Source organism: Saimiri boliviensis, chromosome 11 (genome assembly GCF_048565385.1).
Source record: "Saimiri boliviensis isolate mSaiBol1 chromosome 11, mSaiBol1.pri, whole genome shotgun sequence".
NCBI classification, from domain to species: domain Eukaryota; kingdom Metazoa; phylum Chordata; class Mammalia; order Primates; family Cebidae; genus Saimiri; species Saimiri boliviensis.
Window position 1 is genome coordinate 97865493 of NC_133459.1, and position 16103 is coordinate 97881595.

General features: G+C 43.8%; 2 protein-coding genes across 6 annotated transcripts in view; both read right to left on the bottom strand.

The window, feature by feature from the left end:
- Nucleotides 1-411: 411 nt before the first annotated feature.
- OLFML3 (olfactomedin like 3) lies at nucleotides 412-3346 on the bottom strand. Its single transcript, XM_003933489.3, has 3 exons — nucleotides 3030-3346; nucleotides 2048-2333; nucleotides 412-1721 (listed from the first exon to the last, which is right to left on the bottom strand). Exons 1-3 carry the CDS (start codon nucleotides 3141-3143, stop codon nucleotides 901-903), a joined length of 1221 nt encoding a protein of 406 aa, XP_003933538.1. The 5' UTR covers nucleotides 3144-3346; the 3' UTR covers nucleotides 412-900.
- A 1831-nt stretch (nucleotides 3347-5177) lies between these two features.
- HIPK1 (homeodomain interacting protein kinase 1) overlaps nucleotides 5178-16103 on the bottom strand; it is a 50245-nt gene continuing 39319 nt past the window's right edge. For all 5 annotated transcript variants that reach the window (XM_074381226.1, XM_039460787.2, XM_039460786.2 and 2 more), the window contains 5 exons: nucleotides 15291-15473; nucleotides 14604-14810; nucleotides 12736-12977; nucleotides 11028-11158; nucleotides 5178-9967 (listed from right to left, as the gene is read on the bottom strand). In XM_074381226.1, coding sequence (XP_074237327.1) covers nucleotides 9479-9967; nucleotides 11028-11158; nucleotides 12736-12977; nucleotides 14604-14810; nucleotides 15291-15473 — 1252 coding nt within the window. In that variant the 3' untranslated portion in view covers nucleotides 5178-9478. The remainder of the gene's footprint in view (nucleotides 9968-11027; nucleotides 11159-12735; nucleotides 12978-14603; nucleotides 14811-15290; nucleotides 15474-16103) is intronic.

Genomic DNA, 16103 nt, shown 5'->3' on the forward strand with positions numbered 1-16103 from the left:
TCTTACTCAAAACACGGGCATTCAGGGCTCTGGTTTGTACACTAGACTGCAATGCAGCTAACATCCATTTTCTAGTTCAAAATCCACTGAGAATCGGAACTGGAAGCTCTGCCCTGGGCCCAGTGTCTCACAGCCAGAGGCACGGGGCCACTGAGGTTCTGGGGTGGCTGCCGTGGATTGGCTGCCGTGGATGGCGGTGGGTGTGGACGGAGGCCTTTCGTCCAGCCTCCTAAAGTGGCGGGATTCTGCCGCTTCCCCCAGGCGCCTCACAGCAAACTCCTCCTCAGCAAAGTGAGCCCGGCCAAGTCCTTAACACGGCTCATGCAGTGGGGATGGGTTGGGAGGGAGAATACGGACGGTCAGCGGGGAAATTTGATCTGAGGGCTACCCTAAACAAACACAGGAGAGGAGTAGTGGATTTTTCTTTTAATGCAAAATGTTGCAATACAAAATAATGTGGAGAAAGTCCTGTTCCTCAGGACACTGAAGGGAGGAGCGAGGAAGAGAGGGCAGAGCTGGACATCTCCTACTCCTCTCTCCCCAAGTCCCTCTGAGGGGAAGACCACTGCTGCCTGCTCCCTGGGCCTGCCCCACACAAGGTCGGCACTCTGGCTCTGGGTCACCCTTAGTCTGAAATTTCTTGACATGGGGCAGGAGAACAGGAGTGAACGTTGAGGCTTTTGACTCTTTCAGCGCTAAAAGGTTTACTCAGGATCTGGAGGTCTGTATGAAACAAATGAGCTGTAAGAATTTGATTGCCATTGGTAAAAATAGAGGGGATTTGAGCCGCAACTGGCCCACATTTGAAGAATGAGGAACGGGAAATTTAGTGGGGATATAATATAGATGTATGGGAATGAGAAAGATGCAAAAAAAAAAAAAAAAAACAAGGCTAGCCCCTCAAACCTCCTCCTCTTTCCTCCTCATCTCCAGCTTATAGACAATCTGGTAGCCATCATCCCAGGCATAGAGCTGGCGTTCTCGGGGGTTATAGCGGAGGCTGGCATGAGCACCATATCTGCGGGGAAAATAAGGGAGGGCTGCCCGTTCCGGGGTCAGGGTGCCACTGGCATCAAAGGAGCACTGGACGCGGGCCCGACTGGCAGGACGGGTGTTATAGACGACATATAGGGTCCCACAGATGACAAAGGCAGCCTCAGCATTTTCTCTGGGACATGGTGTGTCCCACTGCTGCTCTGTGTCCAGTGTCTGTGGATCTAACTTGGCCAGACACAAGTGCCTGTCATCCTCCCGGGTGGCATAGACAGCCCAAAGGCCTTCCTCATCAGCTGCCAGGTCAATGTAGGTGTCTGCTGTCAGGCTGTATGGGGGGATCAACCCCTCCGCTGGGAATACTGAGCTGTCCACCACTGTTCGGTTTGCCAGGTGGAATTTGATGAGCTGCAAAGTGTTCTCCATGTCACCACCCCCGCCAGGTCCTCCAGGAGGCCTCCGGGCAAAATAAAGAAAGCCACCATATACCAGCTGCCCTGTGCCTACCCAGGGGAAGGGCACCCGGACTCGGGAAGCTTTCCGGGCAGCCATGGCAAGGGTGAAGTCACGCAGCCTTGGGAAGACAAAGGCTGTGTCATTCTGTGTCCCATCTAACACGTAGATCTTCTCTGTTTGCCCCAGTGGATCCTTGGTCCATAGACCAGCTGGGCCACCAAATCGCTTCAGAATCTTCATTGATCTCACTTGAGAGATTGTGTAGCCACAGTCTGATGAGAAAAGCACCGGGAAAGGAAATAGAGGCAAGAATTAGATGCCTGCAGCAGGAACTCCCCCAGGGGGGGCGATCTGGGGAATAGTGAGCATTTGCTCAGTGGATGCCTCCACTCCTAGAGAAAATTGAGAAAAGCGGGTACCACAGGGGCCTGGGTCCCCAGAACTCTCCTTAATAGACCTGGCATTATAGAGGTTTCTCTTAAACAGATTCCAGAAGACAGAGCCACAATGGACTGGGCCAAACAGAAAAAATAGAGTAAGAAGGAAGGAAGGAAGATCAGTTCTGAGAGAGTTAGGGGAGTGCTTTCGGATCACCTACCTGTCACCATATCGTACTTCTCATTTCTTCTTCCCTTGCCTTTTGTCCCAGGGCCTCCAGTCACCTTCTCATCAAGCTCTACACAAGGCAGAGCAGGGCTCTGGGTCTCCAAATAGTCCACCTCCCGCTCCAGACGGTCCACTCTCCCGGAGATGGTGTCAGCCTCAGTTCTGAGCGCCTCCCGCTCCTTCTCTGCCACCTCCAGCAGTGGCAGCATCTTGTTCTTGAAGTCCCGCAGCTCAGCAGCATGCCGACTACTCTGGTCCTGGCACTGGGCCAGCCGTTCCTGAAGGGATGGGGGATCAGGAGGGAGGCTGTAGGGTTACAACTCCCAGGCAGGGAGAGGCCCAACCCGGGAGCCAGGAATGGGAAAAAAAAAACAAACTCCGCCAGGCTTCAATATCCCCTTCCACTCCTGGAGGAAAGGAAATCAGACGTGCAGAGGTGCTAAATGTGCAGAGAGCCTAGCTGAGATCCACCCAGGCCCTTACCCTGACTCCATGTCCTCCAGCCCGTGTTCTCTGTGAGCAGTGCCAGAGTCATCTGAGCCTCTAGGCAGGTCTCAGTGCATGAAGATGGGAAGAGGTCTCTGCTCCCTTAGCAATTCTTCTCTGGGGAATTAAAATGCTACAGATCTCAACCTGTTAAAGACAGGAAGTTGCAGAATCTCTGGGAACCTCCAACTTCCACAGAATCATCACTCCTCCAGAGATGTAGCTCCACAATCTTGGCTCTCATTTCCACTGTGCCCCCTTATTCTATCTAATCCCAGAGGTCAAAGGCAAAAGTCTATTTGCTTTGCAATTGTTCTATGTGGGAAAAGAGGAGGGCTTGTTACTCTGAAGGTCCTCTTATTAACAGAGAATTTTCTGTAGCCTCTTGCAGAGGCCTATCTTGTTATCCCCAGATCCCTAACAAACTGGTTGAACCAATAGACCTGGAATCCTTCTAGGCGAAGCTAGAAGAGAAAGGAGTCCCTCACCTCTAAAGCAGCTAGTCGGCGTTCCATGTACTCCACAAGGTGGTGCTGCTGTCCTTGAAGGGGTTCCGACCATGACAAAAGGAACAAGATGAGGAGAGGGGTGCTGGGCCCCATGGCAGCTCCGAGAGTGGAAGGAACGGAAGGAACGTGCAGTCGGTCTCTTCCCCTCAAGCCCGAGGGTTAGCTTTGGAGGCGGGGTGGGGGCGGTGCCTTCTCTCCTGATCTCTGGATCTCTCTCACTACTCTGGAATGCTTTCAGTCTCTTTACAACCCCCACCCCCTCCTCCCCGCCAGGACTGATCAAACACAGATGGCCCCATTGCACAGCAGCCAGAATCCTTAACCGCCTCCCGCCTAGGCTGTAGGCTCCCCTGGAAGGGAAAGAGATGGAAACCCCAAGGCACAGGCCTTCTGAGCAGTCAAGCAGGGCAGCTAGCTGCAGGACGCAGAGGCCCCAGAGAAAACTCGGCAAACGTCCTTCCTGTTTTAGGAGAGTTTCACCAGTGCTGATGTCTTAAGAAACTAAGATCTTTCGTTAATCCTTCCCTTTCTCTGCAATAATACAGTGGATTTTCTGCCTTGTTCAGTAGAAGCTGGAAGCCAGGGAGGTGAGATTGAGGGGAGGAAGCAGGGAAAAAACGGCCCAAGTGGTCAAGCCCAACTTCTTCTAAAGCTCATTGGCGCCACCTTGTGCTAAGCACCTAGTGTCATCTCTTGTGATTCATACAGAAACAGGCTTAGATTTCACCCCATGAGGAAAATTTTCCACAAAGCAAGCCAAATGAATTTACAGCGGTTTTCACAACTAAAATGCAGATTTCCCCCACCCCCAGACTATCCAATTACTACTTTGGGGGTTATGTGAATATCTGATTTAGCCCAAGGAAGAAAATATAACAGATTTAAAAAAAAAAACAGGTCATTGAGAAGTAGTAAATGAACTGATTGTCTGGAAGGAAGGCCGACAGTGCTGCTGTCGGCCTTACATGGCTTTCCTGTGCTTGAAAGAGGCCAGGTATATTCTCTCACCAAAACCGAGGAGTGCTCAGTGAGTTCACACTAATTTATTATACATTCACTTACGGGGAAGGGGGTGAATCTGAAATGTGTGTGTGTGTGTGTGTATACATATATGTTGCAGTCTAAATCAAAATAAATGCATTCTGACCTCGCTACTACTGGGAGAAAAGACATTGGTTATCTCTCTTAGTTGTGGCCCAAAAGGGTATTTCTGAGTGCTTCTCACTTCTATATCCCAACTAAGGCTGCAGGAGCACAAAATGAATTAATGGCCACCATAAAGCAGACTTGGCCTGATACACAGGCCAAAAAAAAATTAAATAAGGCCAGGCGCTGTGGCTCAAGCCTGTAATCCCAGCACTTTGGGAAGCCAAGGTGGGCGGATCACGAGGTCAAGAGATAAGAGACCATGGTGAAACCCCGTCTCTACTAAAAATACAAAAATTAGCAGGGCATGGTGGTGTGCGCCTGTGGTCCCAGCTACTTGGGAGGCTGAGGCAGGAGAATTGCTTTGAACCGGGGAAGTGGAGGTTGCAGTGAGCCAAGATCACGCCACTGCACTCCAGCCTGGTGCCTGGCAACAGAGCAACACTCTGTTTAAAAAAAAAAAAAAAATTAAATAAAGCATTTACTCAGAGATGTCCAGTCATTAATTCAGACAAACCCCTATTTCTTTATTGGGAGAAATTAGAAATTCTACTCACTTTAGAATCAAGAGAATCTGATCAGAGAATCCTTCTCTAAAAAGGACCATGACTCTAACAGTACAGCTTGAAAGGAGGGGAAAAAATACCATCTTCCTGTAGTGACTCATCTTTTCATTCTGCTACTGCTATTTGGCAAAACACGTTAGGAAGCAAAGCTTAATTAGCCTGTCTCAGAAGTCTTCTACTTCTTTCAAAGGGTCAGATCCAGATGATGTTAAGTAAGGGCCCCTGGACACCACTGCATTCTTGGGAAGTATTCCCTACCAAACCCTATTCATTTCCATTATGGAGATTTGTATGAAGAATGAAATTGTCTCTAGTACTCTACTGATGTTCAAATATATTATGTTTAGCTACTTCAAAGATGTCATTTGTTGATCCCCTTTGTATCCTATAACAGAAGTCAAAAACAGCCATATGATTCAGAAAATTTACCCATTTTATTGATGCATTGCAATTGCTCTACATTTTACCATATTATGTAGAAAATACTGAAAATACAAGCTACTTTGTAAAACCAAAGACAAACATTGAATCCAAAGATAAACTATGTTTTACACAATGGACCCTTTTCCCATAGTTAGTATTAAATTTTAAATATCTATTTCTTTTGTTAAAATGATTATTTTACATACTCCCTAAGTACATCTGCATTACAAACATAGCTCAGTAATTCTCAGAAACTATCTGTTTCTAGAGGCTTGTTGTAAAAGAAAGCGCACAACCAAAAAAAAAGGGAGAAAGCAAAAAAGGTTTAAATCGCACACAATAACTAGCATATCAAATACATTTAATAAAGTAGGAATTCCATTGCAGTATCAAGGATTCAAAGCAGAAATACTAACATTACATATAATGTACATAAAATGTACTGCTACATGTAGTGAGATTATTTTTTCAAGCTGAATTGAAACCACACATTATATAAAGTTTAGCAACAAACAACCATGTAGACATGCTGCACCATCTATCAGTTTAAAAAAAAAATCAAAATAGGAAGCAGGCTCGGGCCACTCCTGTCACTGAGAGGCAATTTCATTTCCTATCCTAAAACAAGCCATCTCAACTAGCAAATTTTTCCATAATAATGCTGAATAAAACACACTTTACTGTGCTTGCCTGGCTAAGGGCAGTCAATCTTAGCCCCTCTAGTGGAGGACAATGGATGAGCAATCACAAAAACAGGCTCAGAATGGCCAGACTGTTTGAAATGGAGTTCATATTCCTGGGGTTGCTATTTCAGCTGGGCACTGAAAATGGTATCACCTCCTGGGAGTTATCAAAAACTCTGGAGTGACCAAGTGTCCCTATGAGCCCAGAGTGGCTACATTGAACCCTTCCACCCTTCGTCTCTCACCTGGAAGGGGAGAAGCTCGAAATGCAAGTTCTGAGAGAGGACTTAAAGCCTTAAGCTGGTTTGAGGTCAGGTCACTATGACCCAGACCAGCTGCTCACTAAATTCACCAGGCTTCCCTCCTTCCTGTCAGGGCCAACAATGTTAAGCCCCAGGGACAGAATCTAAAAGCCACGTTGAGCACATACACATTCAGCAGACACAGGTGGATTTTTATGTTGGAAAATCAGAAATGCCAGTTTGCAGACTAAAGACTGAAAAATCTCTAAAGTTTTTAAAGCCACACACTGCTAGTCAGATGATTAAGTTAACAATACAAGCTCCTGGTATTATCTTTTTCTGTGGAGTCTGGACTCCTAAGTGGTATCTGCTTATTGGACTGGGGTGCAGGAATGGGGTTTTGTTTCCTGCGTCTCATTTCTTATAAAAACAACAAATCTTGTCCCTTATAGAAAAAAGATAGGAACAAAAAATTTGTCCTTTAGAAACTAGACCTGTGTTCAAATAATAAAATCAAAATGTGCTTGGCAAAAAGGAGACACAAAGATCACACATGTTGACCAGAAAACTGTATGACACTAGTGACAGAAATTATAAAAACTGCTTGACTATCTTGACCAATACAGTGCTGAAAACACAACTCAATATAATGATTTTTAAAAATAAAGAAAACACAACATGTTCCTGGTAGGCTGTACTGACTACCTGCCCCATCTTGGAAGCCCTTATTCCTTACAATGAAGAAACTCCAAATACTTTGACAGCTCCTCAGTGTTCAGCCTGGTACAGAGCTGGCTGACCGGGCTCCATGAAATCTCCCATCTCCATCCTGCACCTCCTTGACACCATCTCTATCTACATAGAATCAGTCCTAAAATTATCTCTCAAATATATCATTTTCAATTCAGATGGAACACACCTGTATTTTAGGATTAACCTTCTTTCCCCAAATCCTTTATGGGCAGGAATGTCCCCATCCCCAGTACCTTCTACTTGACCCAGATCCATGCAGGAGCTGAGAGTACAAGGACAATTTCACAGCTTGAAGGGCCCCAAAACTATACAAGCTATTAAAAAAGAAACCTCAAAAGCCTCAATGACTCAACAGGCTTTGGTTCCTCCTCCATATTCTCCACCAGCTAAGAAACCTTTCTGTGAGTTCCTTGTCACGAGCGGCGCCACAAAACTCCTCCTCATAGTATGGGGACATGGTAAGCAATACAACAGGCTCTTTGGTATAAACACATCTGTTATATGTTTTTTTCAACAAGCAAATATTTTACTAGGAATGTCAACTATTTGCAGGAAGGACTGCCACATGGGAAAAGGAAAAAAAAAAATCATTCTAAAAGTGATTGCACATACTTTAAAAGAATGCATATTTAATATTGGCTTGACTCCTCTCACCTGCTTCCTGAATTCTCACAGAAGCAAGGTAGCAATGCACAGTGAGAGAGCCACATGGGGAAAATGCTTCTGTGAGAACTCAGCTGAGAATCCAAAATGGAAAGGAGTAGAGGTGGTGGTAAAGGAGAAAAGCTGCTGTTTTTATTTTTCAATGTTGGCAGGGAAACTGAGAACAATGCATTTACACAACACAGCTACTAATCCTGTTCTGATAAATCCCAGTGAACAACTTAGGGTCCACGGGGGCTTGCTGGTCCATCCTAAGGCAAGCTCACTGTAAACTCTATTAACCACTACATTATCATATAAGGCACTACAATAAGGGAAGGAGGGAGAGAGGGAAGGAAGAGACACACACTGAAAAACTCCTCACCAGACACACCTGTGCAAAACAATTCCAAGGGTCTCCTCTCCTTGCAGGCAATGCCCCTGCTCAATCAGCACTACAGTAATATGCTCTAATATAATTGCAATTAGTTCACATACATTCCAACAAGTATCAGTTCATTTTGGTTTAAATACAATGGAGACATCAATCCATCTCCGGGGTAACACTGGAGGATCACATACACACTAAGTACACAATTCAAGTGTAATCACTACACATTTGATTACAAATAACATTTTGGATTAGCAGGAAAAATTGCTTGTTATATTTTTCTAATCAATATGTACATATTTAATCATGTAAAATATTAAAACACCACCATTACAAAACTTCTAAAATATTTTTAAATTCAGTAATAAATTTTTAAAATATTTTTTGCAATTCCTACATGCACTTATTATATAAGTCTTAATAAGAGAGCATTCAGTTTGCTGCTGGCATACAAAGGAAGCTACTTTAAAGTATAAAAGCTATACACAAGAAATGTTCTTATCTGGTTTCAGAATTTTTTAGCTTTCTCCCCAAACAAATCACATAAAACAGAAGGGAGAGATGAGGAAAACACAGAGGTGTATTACTGAAAATTCATACTAATCTTTAGGCAAAGCTCATCAATGCCAGTATCTTAGACAGAGATTTTGCATATAATAAAACCACCACCACCATGTAATAATAACCACCTTAATGGCTTTTTCAATTTAAAAAAAAATTAAGCTGAATCAGAGAGAGAAAGACTTTTTAAAAATAATTTTAAAAATAATTCATGGTGCTTCATTTAAAAAGAATACTTGGTGCTTTCACGTAGGTATGGATTCTCTCACATTAAGTTACCAGCAAATGGTGAGCTGCCTTTTAAACACTACTTTATAACAAACACAGGAGCAACTGAGAGAATCCCAATAGTAACATAGAGTAATACGTAACCAGTTTTGCAAAAATAACAATTGCCCATTAAGTATAATATGACATTACAATAAAACTGAAACTCTGTAAGTTTAAATGTCCAATAAACAGACGAAACTTTGAGGATATGTAAAAATATAGACTTGTGTAAGCTGCTTTTAAAATAAAATAAGCAAGTAAGTCTGAGTTTATGAACAGTAATGATTTTTCTTTTCTTTTTCTTCAGATTTCAAGTCCTTCTATCAGTATTTTTCCTGACCAGCAATCACAATAACACAAAATGAAATAAAGAGGGGCTTCACTTGTTTTTAAAAGCATTTATAGAAATCAAGTCAGAGAGACAAAATGTTTTTCAGAGGGTAACTTCAAAACAATCTCTCTTACTTGGTAACTGCAGAAGATGGGCATCTGAACTCTTCCAAGTACCAAAATTGCTGTCACAAAAATAAAGAATTTAAAAATAGGGCAAACTTTGGGAGACTACAACAATGCAGTCAACACTGAGACAGGTTCCCCCAGAGAAAAACCTTCTGCTTCAGTGGGCCCCTGCAGAACAAGTTGCTGGCTGAGAAGTTTCAAGAGGGTAAAGGAGTATCTCACCATAGCCCATTATTAAGAACTCAGGGCCAGGAGCAGGTAGCCATGACTCCTCCTCCCTCATGCTCACCAACTATAAGTAGGAATACTGGCTGATCTTGGTAGGACTTAGTGGGTATCCAGTGTAAATTGCTGAGCCTCGGGAAGACCCAATGTAGGACTGGGTGGCAAACTGGTGTTGGTACTGAGCAGGGGCCACGCTGGCAGAAGTGAGGAGGCTGGGCCCAACACTGACAGGGACCTGGTGCACCAAAGTGCTAGGGTGAGTAGTATAGGCTGCAGCATGCCTTGAAGAGCCCTGGGGCGAGAAAAGATGAGCAATGGAGCTGGTAGAGCCCAGTGCAGCAGCAGAGGTGGGGGCAGCGTAAGTATACAGATGAGCCTGGCTTGGAAGGTGAGCAGGGGCTGGGGCCAGGTGTGGGTGCCCTGTTGAGTGTAGTGGGCTGCCATGCTGGAAGGTATAGGGAGCTTGGGAGAGTGGGGCCACAAATGCCTGCTGCCTGCGGGGGGCTGGGTTGCTGCTTCTCTCCTGCGAGGTTGGAGCCGCTGATGACTGCTGGTTCTGGAAAAAGAAAGAAGTGAGGAATCTTGAGGTCACTCTGGCTCAGGGCACCAAAGGCCAATTTAAGAGCTCAGGTCCTGATTTGTACTGTTTCCAAACTGGTATAGCACATAAATAATTCTACCAGACTGGCATTGAATGCTGTCAGAAGTCAGCCACCCATCCCTCTGCCTCTTGGCAAGACAGATTCTAACCTAGCTCAGGTAACAGCAGTTTGCTTATCAGTATGACAGGAAGGGGGAGAATCAAGAGATCATAGGGTTCCCCACTCCTGCAAGTTAATAACTGGTGACTCAACTTGCCCTATTCTGGTGTCAGTAAATTTGAATTTTCCTAACCTTTATTTCTTACCATTGCTTTATTTTGTTCTCCTCCTCCAAGTTCTTCATACCCCTCTTGAAATGTGGAGCCTAAAACACATGCACTAACTCAAACTTTGCACTTGCATGTGCTCTCTCTCTCTCACATCCCTTCATATTGACACTTTCTCACTACTGGTGAATATCATAGAAGCACTCGAATTCTAGCTGAGAAAAGAGTGAACACAAATAGAATCAAGTAATCAGAGAAGCAGAAGGGTGGGTTGAAGCACAGGGTGTTTGGAGAGTGGGGAAGTCCCAAACTCCAGCAATAAGCAGGACCTAGAACCTGTTGAATTTTGTGGCCAATGAGCTTTTCACAGTCTCTTAACAAGTAAACAATGTAAGGATAAGCTTATTTATGGCCTGGGAGACAAATAGAATTTGGTTTCAAAGCATATGTCTATCACAGGAATGGTTAAAGCATCCTAGGCTCTTTCTAAATCCCAGACATTTCTCTAACCTTCCAGGATAGACTTAGGGAGGTCTGATGGAAAACCTAGAATGTACATTCCAAACACACTTAGAGTGAATGAAGAGACGTAGCACATGCAGATACAACGTAGACCACAGAACACAAAATTGTTTGACACAAAAGGGGCTTCATTTGGCTTTATTCAGCATCCAGCCAGAAGCAGGGTTCTCCAGAAAGTAACAACAGTGCAGGGCCCAAACGGAAGGCAGCAGCCTGTAGTGCTTACCTGGCTAAGGTTAAGTGGCTGTGCTGCACTGGTCCCCCCGCGTTGAGCTCGGTATCCTGTGGGGGTAATACAGCATCCAGATGACTGCCCACTCACTGAAGCCACTGGCTTGGTCTTATTGCTCAGGAGACCTAAGAAAGGGTCAGGCTTAATAGTTTACACCAGAAGAAAATAATCTGTATAACCCATTTCTTTTCTGTCTTGGCACAAATCTCCACACAGGATCTTCAAAATGTTCACGTGAATAAATATTATAAATATAACTACAATCTTTTGTTATATACAAGGAACTACTGTAAACACAAATATGCCAAAACACCATCCCTCTCTCCAAGAGTCTATCGTTTTATGTAGGAAGGGATTAAACAAGCCCAGAAATGATAAAGTGAAGCTGAGAAAGCTATTGGTAATTCTTAGGATATTAATGTGTCAAAAGGGTTTAAAAGAAGGCAAAATTCTATCTTGTTGGGCAGTCTTCAAATTCTAAGAAATTACAGGACAGCTGAATGTGAAATTTTGCTTCCTTCTGTGCTCATTAGGAAAACTGGAGCATTTATTCAGTGTCTCATGTGATAGTCTGTATTCTTGGGACCCAAGAGTGCACAGAGGTCCTAATAATTCTATTCAGTAGCATGGCATCAGGAAGCTCTCTCCCTTGTCTGCAATGGGACAACTGGTTACTTCTAAGAAAAATCACACATGGCACAGCAGGCACGATGAATAAAAAAAGAAAAAAAATTTTAATTAAAAAGAAAAAAAAAAAATCACACAGAGGCGTAACACAATATCCTCAAATTATAATCCTGTTTATATCTATGGCAGTAAGATAATTATATAATAAAACATAATTTATACAACTATGGCCCAGCTTTATGTTGACACCTAGACTTCACCATTCTCTTCCTTGGTATGAAGTTGTCACTGAAAAGCAGCTGCCTTGACAAGACTACATTGCCTGGGCTCACTTGCATCTAGGTGGGGCCATGTGAGAAGTATTCACTGCTTCCTCTTATTTCCAAGTTAAGATGTGTGTGCCTCCTTCAAAGTTTCTTTCCCCTTCCAACTGAATGTTCAGGCTTCAAACACTTGTACCAAGAAGTTATATAAGAGAGGAGTAAAATTCTACTATGTTATGCTAAAAAAATCTAGGATTTGTTACTGCAGCTACCATTGCCCAACTAACACAGAAACCAAACAAGGGAGCCTAAGTCCATTATCTAACAGAGCAAAGAAAATGAAGTAATTAGGTTGGTAATAAAACCAAAAAAAGCATCACTGCTATGACACTGGGTGAGAAAAAAAATCTAGAAGATATACTGTTTTCCAAAAACACTTTTATAGTCATTTTCAATATTATCAAGTCTTGTCCACATCTCAACTGCCAAATTCAAATCATCTATGGCAAACCTAATTGCCTGCTAATTCTTCTTGCAATATCACATATCTTGTCCACTTTCTCCCATCAGCATTGAATGTTTTGCTGAGACTACAATCTCATTTTTATATTAATCCAAGCAAAATAAACATAGGAAGATGAAGTGATGGCCAAAAATAAGTTCGCATTCCAGGAAACTGATTTCTGAATTAAGGACTCTTTAAGAATGTCTATGCCACTGGTCTCTACCACCGACATAAGTGGATTATAGCAAAATATTTAAGCAAACACACATCAAAGGAGAATTCAACTGAAGCTGCGAAATATACTTACCTGAGGCCTGGGTTGCTACAGTGCAGTCACCAAGCTGAGTTTTCAGTGGAGGCACAATGATGGTGCGGGTGCCAGTGCCATCTGCCACAACTCTGCCAGGCCCCTCCAAAAGGGGTCCACTATTGCCTCGGAGAGCATTCAGGGTATCAGTGGAATAAGGGCTGCTCAAAGAAGAGTCAGAGTCTGGAGAATCATTGACAGTGACATAACTGATGACATTAGACCTCGGCTTCAGGCCAGAGCTGAGGAGAAGAAAAATACATGAAAATTAAATTGCTGTGGGGTTTTTTCATATGTAACAGGGTCTTGTTCTGTCACCCAGGCTAAAGTGCAGTGCAGTGATGACAGCTTGCTGTAACCTCAACCTCCTGGGCTCAAGCTATCCTCCCACCTTAGCCTCCCAAGTAGCTGGGACTACAGGCACGTACCACCAAGCCCAACTGTTTTTATTTTTTGTAGTGATGAGGTCTCACTATGTTTCCCAGGCTGGTCTCAAATTTTTGGACTCAAGAATCTTCCCGCTTTGGCTTCTCAAAGGGCTAGAATTACAGGCATGAGCCACCATGCCCGTCTTCAACTGCCCTTTTAAGCAATGTTTCTTAGATGATCCGTCTCTGGTTCTCCCATGATAACAATGATGATAAAGATGGTAATAATAATGATAATCCTAGCAGCAGTAAACTTCTGAGTGCTTATTACATACCAGGCACTACTCTCATGCTCTACATACATCTCACTGAACCCTTACAACAATCCTATGAAGTAGGTACTATTAACTTCATTTTTCAGATGAGGAAACTTAAGAAATAGAGAGATGAGGAACTTGCCCAGGGTCACACAAGAAGTGATGAGTGGGCCGGGCACAGTGGCTCATGCCTGTAATCCCAGCACTTTGGGAGGCCGCGGCGGGTGGATCACGAGGTCAGGAGATCGAGACCATCCTGGTCAACATGGTGAAACCCTGTCTCTACTAAAAATACAAAAAATTAGCTGGGCATGGTGGCGCGTGCCTGTAATCCCAGCTACTCAGGAGGCTGAGGCAGGAGAATTGCCTGAACCCAGGAGGCAGAGGTTGCGGTGAGCCGAGACCGCGCCATTGCACTCCACTCTGGGTAACAAGAGCAAAACTCCGTCTCAAAAAAAAAAAGAAGTGATGAGTGGTGAAGGCAGGATTTAGACCCAGGATGGAATGACCTCAGAGTCCACACCTCTAATACCTCCTGTAATGCTGCCTCTACCATCTTACAATTGGTTCTTTTGCACTAATAGGCTCTAAATTCATTCTTAATTTTACCTTTCAAGTTCATTTAAATTTCATTAACATAGGACTCTGTAAAGTCTCGTAAGTTACTTTCATGTGTGAATCCTACCTTCTCAGATAAAAGCACAAGGTCATCCCCTTTTCTGTATGCCCAACACCAAAAGCCCCATCAGAGGCTATGCTTCCAAAATACCTTTTTTCCTTCAGCCCTTTCTTTCTTTGGAAGGTCGGAGAGGTGGGTAGAGTATTGTTGTGTCACACAGGCTGGAGTGCAGTGGCACACTCTCAGCTCACTGCAATCTCCACCTCCTGGGTTCAAGAGGTTCTCCTGCCTCAGCCTCCTGAGTAGCTAGGATACAGGCATGTGCCACCACACTCAGCTAATTTTTGTATTTTTAGTAGAGATGGGGTTTTGCCATGTTGGCCAGGCTGGTCTCAAACTCCTGACCTCAGGTGATCTGCTGGCCTCGGCCTCCCAAAGTGCAGGGATTACAGGCGTGAGCCACCGCATCCCCCCAGTCCTTTCTTTCGTAGCCAAAACTAGGCCCACTTGCCTGAAGCCAACAGTCTAAGACCAACAGAGACAAGAACCATTCACTTATCTTACCTGCTGGGCTGGTATTTGTTGTCCTCTTCCTCATCCGTGTCACTTCGGATAGTGATGACACTTACAGGAGGGCTAGGAGTATCGGGAATGATGATGGGCTGATGCTGATCTTGGACAGGGACTAAGGAATTATAAGAAGAAGTGGTACGTAGGGGACTGCTCCCAACCAGAGAATAGACTTGGGAAGGCAAAACATCTAGAGAGGACCTGTAGAAAACGTTCACAAGGAAAGGTGATTCAGTCCGTAGCCTTCCAAATTGTACATCTTTTCCCCAGACTGCTTTCCAATTTACTTGTTGATTCCCTTTTAATCATTAAGCAAATACATTTAACTACATAAGTTCCAATGAAAAATAAGCACCACGTTGGCCAGAGTTTCCAGGGACAAGAACACCAAAATACAAAATAAGTTTTACTTGTATAAGCCCTTTATTCCAGGATTAAATTTTACTCTGTAAAGTAAAATAAAAACATCACAAAATGCCCTAGATTCAAAGTGGCAGCAGAGACAGACCATCATAACCAGGACATGCCTGGTGTACAGGCCCAGATGAAATGATTCGCTCTTCCTCAATTTGCAGCTACTTGCTGCTTCGTATCAAAAGTATCTATACAATATTCCAAATAGCAGGCAGTGTATCGTTCAGACTGGCTCAGTTTTAACTATCAGCTGTAACACAGACTTACTTGGAAGAGACTGGAGCTGACTGCTTATTCTTCTTCGAAGGAAGGGAACTGGATTGTTGTTGTCTGACAACATGGGCAACACCAACATTCAAAGGCTGAGCAGTAGCCAATGTCACATGGTTAGTCAGCAAGGATGGCTGCTGCATAATAGTGCTGTACTGGTTGCCATGAGAGTGGGCATTCCTGTACCAATAGAAAGAAAGAAAGAAGAGTGAATTCCAAAACCACTGAAGAATCAGGACCAAAAATACATCAAAAGCATCAAAAGCAATTACACAAAATGCAGCTGCATTTTATTTTTTTAAAGTTGAACACCTACCATCTGATAAGGGATTAATAACCAGAATATATAAAAGGCACAAACAACTCTATAGAAAAAAAATCTACTAATACAATCAAAAAATGGGCAAAAGATTTGAAAAGGCATTTTTTAAAAGATGACTTACAAATGGTTTCACGCCTGTAATCCCAGCACTTTGGGAGGCAGAGGTACGCAGATTACTTGAGGTCAGGAGTTTGAGACCAGCCTGACCAATGGGGAGAAACCCTGTCTCTACAAAAATACAAAATTAGCCGGGTGTGGTGGCACATGCCTGTAATCCCAGCTACTCGGGAGGCTGAGCCAGGAGAATCGCCTGAACCTGGGAGGTGGAGGTTGGGGTGAGCCGAGATTGCGCCATCGCACGGCAGCCTGGGCAACAGAGCGAAACTCCGTCTCAAAAAAAAACAAAACAAAAAAAACAAATGGCAAACAGGCATATGAAAGGTGCTCAACATCTTTGATCATTAGAGAAATGCAGATCAAAACTACAA